The sequence below is a fragment of the Dermacentor silvarum genome, chromosome 1 (assembly GCF_013339745.2).
Source record: "Dermacentor silvarum isolate Dsil-2018 chromosome 1, BIME_Dsil_1.4, whole genome shotgun sequence".
Lineage (NCBI taxonomy): Eukaryota > Metazoa > Arthropoda > Arachnida > Ixodida > Ixodidae > Dermacentor > Dermacentor silvarum.
The window spans coordinates 40,479,291-40,491,602 of record NC_051154.1 but is presented as its reverse complement, the minus strand read 5'-3'; the positions used below and the strand labels follow the sequence as shown (position 1 = coordinate 40,491,602).

The 12,312-nt window shown below is 49.0% G+C and overlaps 1 protein-coding gene across 1 annotated transcript; it reads left to right on the top strand.

Annotated features, from left to right (window-relative positions):
- The first annotated feature begins 580 nt into the window (after positions 1-580).
- Positions 581-11,259, top strand: LOC119461312 (N(6)-adenine-specific methyltransferase METTL4). The gene is made up of 8 exons (XM_037722572.2): positions 581-1,047; positions 1,158-1,208; positions 2,386-2,597; positions 9,072-9,163; positions 10,475-10,719; positions 10,792-10,951; positions 11,019-11,110; positions 11,172-11,259. The coding sequence occupies exons 1-8, from the start codon at positions 850-852 to the stop codon at positions 11,232-11,234; spliced, it is 1,113 nt and encodes a 370-aa protein (XP_037578500.1). The 5' UTR covers positions 581-849; the 3' UTR covers positions 11,235-11,259.
- Positions 11,260-12,312: the final 1,053 nt, after the last annotated feature.

Sequence of the window (12,312 nt, the reverse complement as noted above, 5' to 3'; positions counted from 1 at the left end):
CAAGATGGCTGAACACGCGCAGCGTTTTTCGGCGATCGTCGTCTTCTTCCTTAATGCAAGGAGGCGGCCCGTAACATCTAACCGCCCCGGCGGGCTGAGCGCCGTCTCGGCGCAGACTAATTACACGAGGAGGTGACGGAGCCGATACAGGCTTTATGTAGTGATTTCGGGCTAAACCACACACACACACACACACACACACACACACACACACACACACACACACACACACACACACACACACACACACACACACACACACACACACACACTCACACACACACACACACACACACACACACACACACACACACACACACACACACGCACACGCACACGCACACACACACACACACACACACACACACACACACACACACACACACACACACACACACACACTGATCTCTTGTGGTTTGACCTCTAGCTGTCAAGGTGAAAACTGTTGAGTCGCCGACGGCTGCCCGAGGTAGCGTAATGAAGCTTTCGCTTCAAAAGCGATTGAGCGCAAGAGCTCAAACTTCTATGGCGACGACAGCGGAGGGAAGCATCTCGAGCATCGCGGCCGTGTATCGTGGCGACAGCTGCTCGAACCGAAAACGAAACGGCTCGAGTCGTTGTGTTGTCGGTGCACGGGAACTGTAAATAGCGTCTGCTAACTCAACTACCCTCATGCTATTAAACTGGACATTTTAGAGAAATAATTCCCATTAGTCTTTCCGTGTCAATGCACCGGAGACAAAAGTGCGTTTGTTTCGTTTATTCACGGCTGGCAGGTGCAATCGCTATGGGCATCGTGTTTGCGTCGCAAGCCTAACTCATTCAATCCAAGCCACGCCAGTTTCGATCATGGCGGTTTTGTTGGATGGCGATCGCGGCACCTTCATATCGCACAACAAGCTTGTAGAAAACTGGTACAGCAAATGTCAGCGCTCTGAAATCGGTGATGTTATTTCCTTGAAGCTCAAAGACGCTTTATTCGATATCAGAACTCCAATGAGAATGGACTCAGCTGCAGAGAAGCTGGCAGCAGGTACAGAGCGCAGGGTGAGTAGACCGGTCGGTCATTGTCATTCTCTCAACCATCAAGAATGTGTCGTTGCAGTGGTGTCCGAGTCACAGGAACGGAACCCCGCTGGACCTTACTTGTTTTTCAGAAACGAAAGCGGCGAAGTTCAGATGATGCTCCTCTGACCGATTTCGTTAAGGTAAGGAATCTGTCAGTTTGTGCGTATGGTTGTTCGTGAATGGGTGCTCGCTTGCGTGTGTGTTTTCTAGGACTGTTCCGTAATAATAATGTTTTGTTTTGTTTTTTACTTTATCATTTAGGTACGACGTCTAAACAAGCACATTACGTAGCGTGTGCATTCATCCACTTCTGATAGAGACCAAGTCACGGCTCCACCGATGATAGAATTTGCATTCTCAAGATTTTGTTTGGTGCACTGCTCCCACCGAAAGAAAAAGAGAGTATCAGAGAAACATTTTATTCGCCTTGAATGAGCCTCATCTCTCGCTAATTATGGCAGTGCACTGTTTCGGCATTAAGTGCTTATTGGCTTTGTAAACGAACCATATCCGTAAAAGCGACGTTTTTGACGTACATTTACGGTAACCAAATGTAATATGCGACATCGTACAGTTAAGATTCCTTCCTAAAGACAACAAACCGTTGTTGGAGGCTCCGAGTCGATGTGGAAGGCCTGCCATAGCAAAATCTCGTGCATCGGAATCACCCTACACTGCTCTGCCTTCTCCCTCCTATCAACACGGCGGCCGCATTTCGATGGGGGCGAAATGCAAAAACACCCGTGTACTTAGATTTAGGTGCACGTTAAAGAACCCCAGGTGGTCCAAATTATCCGGAGTCCTCCACTACGGCGTGCCTCATAATCAGATCGCGGTTTTGGCACGTAAAACCCGATAATTCATTCAATTCTCCCTCCTATCAAGACGCAACTTGCGCAATTTAATCAGGACTGTTGTGTCACTTGTGTAGCGTTTAGCAGCACCACGCAAGCCACAACATACACAGCGTTGAAAGTTTTTTTTTTTCAAGGCTTCACTGCGCCTCTACTCTATTCCGCTCAGGCCGGTGAAATTCTGCAGCAAGAAGCTGACACAAGAATTCTACAGCCATATCTTCTTAGAAAGTATAGTACACCAACACCACATGGCTGACCGTAAACGAGGCTGGCGCAATTGATCACTGCGGCGCTTAAATGAGTAAAATGTGCCTTCCGTTGCCGGCTGCAAAAAAAGAAATAAATAAACATAAAGGACACACTGGCTGGCAGAAATGAATGCGTAGCAACTTTTAGAGAATGGGTAGCGCAATATCATTGGTAGGCCATGCATCGCGCCTAACCATCGTGCACACGCCAGTCGTGCAGCTGGATAGCGGAGGCGAGTGACCAAATCGTGCGGGCGGCCCTGGACGCGGGCCACCTGGAACCCGGGCCGGCCAGCGACCGAGAGGTGCTCGAAAACAACCGCGGAGCGCGGGCTGCGGCCGCCGACGTCCCGGCGGCCGCCTCTGTGGCCGGCGTCCGTCCGCCTGCGCCGATGGGAGTCCGCTGTTCGGCACCACACGCCAGGCACGTTGCCCGTTCCTTCTCTCCCAATCCGTGCATTTGGGCATGATTCACGCGGCATCACGAGGACGCGGCTAGAGGTGCCTCAGCATGGGAAGCCGAAGCAGCGAACGAAAGGAATCAAGAGCAGAAGTACTCAAAAATGGAAAGAAAAAAAAGTGATGAATTTGCGATGATGCAACTGCGAATACGTGACCTGCGATAAGCTTACGTGCTAAGAATGCAGCCTTATTATCAAGGGAAGTTATATACATACGTCAACCAGCTGCTCTCGCTTATTATTTTTCCTCTTCAATTATGTGTGCGTGCATGTAAGCGCCTGTGCATGTTCACTCGTGGGCACATCTCGTCGTTCATTATTCCCGCGTTCGCCTCCTAGTGCAACTTTCATGCCCCCTCGTACGCGCCAAGCAGTGCGTACGTGTGTGCTTGCAAGCGCCCTTATGTACATACCTGTGTTCCTTGATTCCGCTTCCCGCTGCAGTGACTCTCCGCGCTTCGTACCATTGTGCGTATGTGCATGTCTTCAGTAAGATTGGCCCTTCTTGTATGTGCGTGAAGGTGGCGTGCTTCTGTCATTTCGTACTTTGCTTTCGTGTTACGTCGACCGATGCCCGTTTATACTTTGTACTCTTCTGTTGCTTTCCTTGTTTCCTGTAATGCTATAGCTACCGCCCGTCAGTGGCGTGACAGGGCTGTAATTTAGTAAAACATTTCAACCTTGGGTTCCGAACATGTCTCTGCGCACATAAAGTGGTGCAGTGTGAGCCATCCATGTAGCACCATGTAGCAATGCAGTGCAATAAAAAAAAAAGGGGGGGGGGAGCATATATCTAGGCCCGAGGGCGCGGGATCAAAAACCCGAGGGCGTGGTATAAAATCCCGGCCTTGGCGGCCGCATTTAGCTGGGGGCGAAATGCAGAAACGCCCTTGTACCGTTCATTGGGTGCACGTTAAAGAACCCCTGATGGTCACAATTAATTTGGAAGCCCCCTCTACAACGTGCCTCATAATCATATTGTGTTTTTGGCACGTAAAACCCCAGAATTTAATTTTGTCCTTTCATCGGTATAAGCCCTTTCACCGGCATAAATATACTCGGTGAAAGGGCTTCTTGTCTTCGTTTGCCCGCTGTTGGTTTGGTCCCGGCGCGTGCGTGGACCGGCTATGTTTATACTTGGAAATGGCCGTGGTTTATTTGATTGTTTCTTGTGATGACTATTTCTTGTTTTGGTCATACAGGCGATACGCGAATATGGCCATGAGATATTACGGTGTTACCAAGAAATATTGTGCAAGATATTACGCTGTCTTTTTTTCCTCTCGCTCGTATTGTCGTAACACGATCTAGCATGCAAACAGGCAGCCTTGCGAGGTGCCGTCTATCCATCTATATATATATATATTTATATATATATATATATATATATATATATAGATGGATAGACGGCACCTCGCAAGGCTGCCTGTTTGCATGCTAGATCGTGTTACGACAATACGAGCGAGAGGAAAAAAAGACAGCGTAATATCTTGCACAATATTTCTTGGTAACACCGTAATATCTCATGGCCATATTCGCGTATCGCCTGTATGACCAAAACAAGAAATAGTCATCACAAGAAACAATCAAATAAACCACGGCCATTTCCAAGTATAAACATAGCCGGTCCACGCACGCGCCGGGACCAAACCAACAGCGGGCAAACGAAGACAAGAAGCCCTTTCACCGAGTATATTTATGCCGGTGAAAGGGCTTATACCGATGAAAGGACAAAATTAAATTCTGGGGTTTTACGTGCCAAAAACACAATATGATTATGAGGCACGTTGTAGAGGGGGCTTCCAAATTAATTGTGACCATCAGGGGTTCTTTAACGTGCACCCAATGAACGGTACAAGGGCGTTTCTGCATTTCGCCCCCAGCTAAATGCGGCCGCCAAGGCCGGGATTTTATACCACGCCCTCGGGTTTTTGATCCCGCGCCCTCGGGCCTAGATATATGCTCCCCCCCCCCTTTTTTTTTATTGCACTGCATTGCTACATGGTGCTACATGGATGGCTCACACTGCACCACTTATATATATATATAACCACTTATATATATATATATATATATATATATATATATATATAAGAAGCCAGCAAACATAGACACCAAGGACAACATAGGGGAAACTACGTGTACTTCCTAATTGAAATAAATAAATGATAAATTAATGGAAATGAAAGTGGATGAAAAAAGTCACAGGCCTGAGCGGCTCAAGAGTAGCGCCAATTTCGGCACCACGCACAACAGGGTCTTCGCGGCAAAGTCTCTTCGCCTCGTTTTGACGAGAACGATCTGAACTGTCCGCCCGGCGTCGACGGCGAGCTGCGGCTTATAATGCTCTCTGCACAGCAGTCTGCTGAGCCCGATGATGCCTGGTTGTAGCCGCGCATGTAGCTCTACGATTCGTTTCTTCAGCAGCGGTTCGTACCTTGCGAGGAGACGCCATAACGTGTACCGAAGAGGTATCCAGAATACGTGGCGCACATCTCACATCCCTTGACCCGTGGCACGGTACGTTGTTGTTCTTAATGATGATGATGATCATCATCATGATTGTTTATTGGAATCTCCAAAACGGGCTGGTGACAAATAGTCACCTAGCCTGCTTGAGTTAACCAGGTCCAGTTACATGCAGCATGCAACTGCTATATGCAACTTACATGTCGGGCACGCTGCGTTTGCAGGCACCTTAACTAGATGGCGCCACCGTACTGGTGGAGACTCGGGATCGCGTTAATTGCGCGCCTCGTCTGAATCGCATCTCGTCGTCTGCGCCTGCACGCCTGCCTAGGTGAAGTACCGACTCGCGCGGAGCGGACCTGGGTTCGATCCCGGTGGGGACCGGGTACTGTTTTTCGCACTTCCGATGATAGCGGTTATGGTTACCAGCGGCGGTGGTGGCGGACACCATCGCGAACCGAAACGGCTATTAGAATGAGCCCATAACAGCTTACGCTGTAAAACAACTTGCCGCAGGTGGCGAACGATCCCACGTCTTCGCATTACGTGTGCGATGCTCTTACCATTGAGCTACCGTGGCGCCGGTTTACCATCCACTTTCTAGGCTATTTTATGTTTTACACCTCGAAACTAACGCTGGGAGTGTTAGCCAGCGCCACCACTCACAATTTAAACCTTGGCGGCGGATGTGGAACATCCTTTCTGCCGCAGGCGTCACGAGTACGTGATCTTTTTGGGTGAAGGCAACTGGTCAATAAACCCGCATATGCTACCTGGAGGCATCAATGTTGGCGGATTCGAGACCCTCGTTATGTAATGAACGAGAAGAAAGGGAACCGAGGGGCCAGATTTTTATTAATCGATCATGTAAGAACATACAGGGTGTCCCAACTGTCATGCACCAAGATTTAAAAAAGGAGCAATTGCTTTACTCGAAGAAAACTTAGTGCATACCTTTTCCAGTACAGTGGAGTAGCCGCCAGTAATATTTTGTTACTGAGATTTCATCAGGTAATTGTAATTAATTATTTAACTCGATAAGTACCGTCTTAATTATCAAAGTGTTAATGAAAAAATTGTAGAGCAACATGATAAACTTTCGATACAGTTTCTGGATTACTCAGTAAGTGCTTCATAAAAGTGTTTTTCCGAGCGTGAAAGAAACCCGCGAATACACGCAAAGTGCATGAGCGACCAGTCGCGCGGCTACCCCACTGTACTGAAAACAATATGCACTAGGTTTTCTTTCTTCGAGTAACGCAATTGCTCTTTTTAACACGAAAGTGTTTTATGCCGGGGTCCACCAAGACTTCACTGACGTATTTCCGTCACGGAAATACGTCAGCTTACAATGTACACGAACATAATACAAAGAAAGAAACCAGAAGAAAAAGTTCCACAAACATGGAAAATTTGGAAATCGAACCCACGACCTCTCGGTCCGCGACGATAGATCGCCGAGCGTTTAACCCATTGCGCCACAAACGCATTTGCAGAGAGCTACACAGACGCGCCTTATATATCTAACACTCCTCCGTGTACCCGCGCTCTTGCTCGGGGCGGTGCCGCCGCCTACGAGCAGAAAAGAGAAGTACTGCATTATGACACTAACGCGCACCGACAGTGAACGCTTCGGTGGTCTCAGCACTACGACGCCTCGATGCCAGCATTCGAAGGGACGCTGGCATCAAGAAGCACTACCAACGCCACCTAGGTGGCGTTCACCGTACTCAGCACAGCGGAGCGTGGCCTCCGCAATTAGCTCTGAAAATGTTTCTGAAGTTGATCGCGGAGGCTGCAATTACGACGCGCTGTACGCGCTGATTTGACTCGGTGACGATTCAGTTACGTGCTTTGTCTTGCGCGTTGTATTAGTGTGTCAGTTACGTGCTTCGTCTTTCGCGTTGTGCTAGCGTGTGCAGCGTAGTGCAGCTTCCATATGCACGACGGTTGCTCATGGTCATCGACGTTGGTAGTCGTGATGGAGGAGACGTGCCACCAGGCGTCAGCGTGGGTGCATCAACGCCTAAGGGCGCTTTAGCCACAAAACACCAATAGACATTATATATCAATGTGCAATAAACATTGCACTACTTCTGTGACGACACGTTTCACTTTCGTGTTCTATACCGATTCCTATATAAGAGGGATCAACCACATTTTTTTTAATCGGTGCATGATACTTGGGACAACCTGTATATATATATATATATATATATATATATATATATATATGCGTGTGCGAGTGTGTGTGCGCTATACTGTTCGCCCCCCCCCCCCCTTCCTCCACTGAAAGGAGACTTTGAGCCCTGATGCGAAGATGTGGGTTCGTATCCCACCTGCGGCCAGTTGTTTTTCATCTACTTTCATATTTCATTTATTTATCGTTATTTATTTCAGTGAAGAACTACAAATATTTTCCCATATGCTGTTCTTCGTGTCATTGTTTGTTGGCTTTTTCTGATTTGACTATATATATTTGCATGAACGCTTATATATGGTACTACTCTTTATCTTTTATCTTCTCTTCCACGCTAATCTTGCACAGGAGTGGAATCTACCTATGTGGTGCTCTTCGGCGCTAGAAACTAGGGTACCTCGATATCAAGCCCGGCTTACTATCGATGCACCCTACTGCAGACAGAACAGGTGACGCAGACGAGCATGCAAGATCACGCCGGTGATTGACTGATGCCAGCTGTATACCTTCCGCTCGTCATGTTGCTGCGGAACGACGTGGAATTCCCGCGAACCTGCTGTCAAACATCTGCATCCGACTTCGTATCTGACACTAGTTTGAATCGCGCGTTCCTTCAACATGGCGCAATCAAATTACCTACGAAGTTACGCTGTCGTTTCGCATTGTTATTTCGCGCAAATATAGGGTAGCTCTGTTGGGCCCTAGCAGCATCCTGATATACGTAGCTGCAGAAGCCTTAACTTTCACCTAGAGTAGACGATACGCAATGTTCTGGAGACTATATATATATATATATATATATATATATATATATATATATATATATATATATATATATATCGACATCATGTAATTAGGAGCGCGAAAGATGCAACACGAAGCGGCGAACAACAACATAGAGGCTGATCTCACAACTTAGGCTTTGTTTTCGACGCGAAGCATATTTATACGCACAAGTAAAAAAAGAAAACACGTACATTTCAAACGATCAACTCGTACATTCGCTATGACAAGTAAAGACCAGGAAAGCCCATCAACGTCGTTTGATATTGCTAATGCCGTGCAATGGACGGCTGGCTAACACACATGCATACCTGCCAACTCTCCCAATTTGTCCAGAAGACTCCACAATTCCGACCAATCCTCCCGATTGTACAGACACGATGCATAAATATCCCGAAAAACTGCTCCAACCCCACCGCGAAAAAAAAATCGCGTCATGCAGCACAACCGCATCGTAATTTCCATTATGCGCTAGGTAGCTAACCGATGTCAGCATTAAATCCAAGCCATTTGTGTGTAGGCAGCGTAGGCCCAACTCAGTCCGCTTCAGATCGAGACATGCGTTGAGCAGTGCGCGTCAGTTAATGGCCGGTTCCCTTAAATTAGCTTTGCCGCAATACAGCCCTGCTATGCTGTCAAGCATATTAAAAGTGAAAAGGGCCACTGTCACGGGGCGTAGTACGTGTTCCCTAAATATGCACGCGTCATTTGCGGTCACAGTACGTAAACCGAGACGTCCAATAACTGTACGGGCACCTATTTAGAGCTGCTTAATTGTGACGTCGCTGTAGACCAGGAAAAAAACAGCTTGCTCGATGCACTTCTGGCGCACCTTTATAAATGACGAGCGTCGCGGTTCGCCCCTTGCTGGCCGTGTTGAACAGGGTCGGGAAAGCTAGTAAGGTTATACTAAATCCTTTTGAACGATCACGTCGTTCTGGTCTTGGTCGCGTAAGCTGCAACCTCATCCCCAACACTGCTGCAGGCTCGTCCAGTACCGTGGCCAACCAGTGGTGCTACCCGCCAACGCGCGAGCGCAGATCGGCGACGTGCGCGACCTGGGACCGTTCCTCACAGGTGAGCTCCCCTGCAACTACCTCATTTGCTTGGCGAGAGATCTACGGTGAGCACAGTGGGGTCAGTATTAGACGTAAGCGCCGGTCCCTAACAGATGTCGCATTATTTCTACACGTATATGCCCCTCGTAATAACCACGCGAGCCAAGCTTTCGGCATTAGCTGCACGGAGGTTCAGCGTTTGTATCTTCGGCTAAGTTGCCTTCGATAGCCATTTTGCACGATTCATCGAACCCTGGATGTACCGGCGTGTATTATTGGAGTGGATTCATCATCATCATCATCATCAGCCTATCTTTATGTCCACTGCAGGACGAAGGCCTCTCCCTGCGATCTCCAGTTATCCCCCTCTTGCGCTAGCTGATTCCACCCGCAAATTTCCTAATTTCATCACCCCAGCTAGTTTTCTGCCGTCCTTGGAGTTGATTAGCGCCGATTAATCCGAACAGTTTTTCTGCCTCTGTGCCGTCGTACTGGCTAAACTTAAGTATGACTCCTGTGAACATCTGGCACGATCGCCGCGGTTTTACTGTATTGCTGGGTTGCTTTAGTTCACTTGCAGAGTGGTCGTAGTTTGCTGTTAAAACACATTTCGCAAATCAAGGTTGTATAATGTTGTGTCATAGAGGCCTAGCTGTGACAGGGTAGCATCTCGACGGGAAGGGGGGGGGGGGTCTGTCCCCTCCTCTCTGTATCCGTCAATGTTGGTTTTGCAACTAACTTCGAGCATTCACGAGTTCTACCGCCCGGGCAGCTCTACCGTGGTTGCATCTGATTTGTGCAATACTGATTTCTGAACTTGGTATGCTCGTCGAAGGCTTACACTTAGGTGCTTGCCGTGATGCTTTGGCATGATGAAAATTGACCCGCAGCATTCGACGCCACATGGGTAATTTTGTCACCTCAGAATCATTTTTGTGGAATGTGCCTGACGTGTTCAGTCCGGCGCCGTATGAATAACGTGGTGACCGAGAGCCCCTGGCGGGACACACCTATTATAGCCGCCTGAAGCAGATCGCACCTCACTGAACCGGAGCGTTTCGCCGAATCGCAATTACCGTGCTCGTTGAATGCGTTTTCACCCCTGCATGAAGCTGTCAGGCGTGGAGGAAGATGAATTCAAGTTTCGGCCTCGTTCGCTTAACACGTTTAAATATTCCAGCGCAATTAAAAAACAGGTGACTCGAGCGGACACACACTTGGGCAGGAAGAGACATGGTCGCGCGCGAATTGTGGTAACCCATGGCGCGCGCGGTGTGTGCACGCATTCGCAGTTCAAGTAAACTGACGCTCGCGACTCGGTCATTTGCAGGTTCATACGACTTTGTCTTACTCGACCCGCCTTGGGAGAATAAATCGGCTCGGCGAAAGCGCACGTACTCCACGCTCCCTCGCGACGAGCTGCTGTCGGCGCTGCCGCTGCGGCGACTCGCATCCCCGCGAGGCTGCCTGGTGGCCGTGTGGTGCACCGCCAACGGGGGACACCTCCGGTTCGTGGCGCGCGAGCTACTGCCGTCCTGGGGCCTGACGTACTTGGCTACCTGGTATTGGGTGAAGGTATTTGCACGCCTCGGCGTTCTTTCCGAGACATGCTTGCGTTAACGCGCGCATCTCGGCGCTGGCGTGCAGGTAACCAAGCACGGCGAGCCGGTTCGCCCGTTCGACTGCCCGCACAAGAAGCCCTACGAGTTCGTAGTATTCGGCGGCCCGTCGTCGGTGTCCATCCCTCAAGACAAGGTGTTCGTTTCGGTGCCGTCCTGCGTCCACTCGCACAAGCCGCCACTTTCAGGTGAGCCAACGACCGCGCACGTGGCGCGAGCGTTCTCGACACCCGTCGACTGTCGTTTTGTTCGCAGAGCTCGTGCGACCCTTCGTGAAAGACGACGCAAAGTGCATGGAGGTGTTCGCCAGGTATCTCGTGCCTGGATGGACGAGCGTCGGCAACGAGGTAGTCCCGCAGCCAATGTGACGCACATGATTCCGTTCCTGATGGTTCCTGTCTTTTTCAGGCGCTCAAGTTGCAGCACGAAAGCATCTACGAGCCTGCGAGTTTGGAATCGCCGCATTGTTGACGCTTGTATAAAAAAAAAAAGGGGGGGGGGGGGGGTAGAAGTCTGTGCATTTTCTCATTGTTCTTCTATACCATTCATAAAGCTTTCACCGCTCTTCTTTACAATACGTGCAGCTTATGCATTTCATCTATATTTTATTCCCGCATTTGCCCGCAGAAGTGCTCGATGTGTGCATTTGCTAGCCAAATGATAGCTGATGCCAACGAAGTGCTCGATTTTTGGTTCGTGCGTGAATGTGCAAGCTCACAGTGGCGCGGAAACGCCATATTGCGACGTGGCTGTATAACGGCGAACAGGCTGAAACTGGGAATAAACTATAAAGTTCATTGTGCGAACTTGTGCTTCTAAACTAAAGAAAGCGCGGCGGCATGCAGCGACATGTGAGGTCGTCGAGTCGAATGCCTGTGTTTCCTCCGTCTGGCCGCTTTTGTGCACGGTTCATCGAATCTTCTATATGCACTCGTGATGATGAATTCTAAAACGTACCACAATAATCTGGTATAAGTTATAACGCCCTTATACAAGCGACAGGCCCGTCTTCCCGGAATGAAAGACGACGTTTAAAAGTCATGCTTTTATCTGATATCGCAAGCGCGTTCTTGCGTGACAGCAGAAACAGGATAACAAAGCCACTTCGGCGGTAGCGAATTATCGAGAAGAGAAATAGTGAGGACATGTGCTCAGGCGGTTGTGTTCACCTGATGCAGTGATCTCGGCGCTAGGCTGGCTAGGCCATTTGCACCAACAAAAGCGAACCTGCTAACGCACCACCTCAGGGGCACTCAACTTTATCTCGCGGGTTGGATCCCGGCCGCATTTCGTTACGGGCGAACTGCAAAAACGCTCGTGTGCTTAGATTTAGGTGCACTTTAAGAAGTCCCAGGTGGTCAAAAATATTCCGGAGTCTCCCACTACAGCATGCATGGCTCATCAGGTCGCAGTTTTGGCACTTAAAACCCCAGAACTTTTTTCGTACAGTCGTGAGCGCTATATACCAGCTCTACCCGACCAAGCACAGACGTCGTATAGGTGTACTGGAGAAAAGAAAGTGCCGCCGCAGCATAAGGGGCTGCTTATA

Bases quoted from the DNA above. Each gene is read 5' to 3' on its own strand.
- LOC119461312 (XM_037722572.2), top strand. From the start codon at position 850: ATGGCGGTTTTGTTGGATGGCGATCGCGGCACCTTCATATCGCACAAC. The intron at 9,164-10,474 runs GTGAGCTCCCCT...GGTCATTTGCAG, and splicing joins CCTGGGACCGTTCCTCACAG to GTTCATACGACTTTGTCTTA. The intron at 10,952-11,018 runs GTGAGCCAACGA...TTTTGTTCGCAG, and splicing joins GCACAAGCCGCCACTTTCAG to AGCTCGTGCGACCCTTCGTG.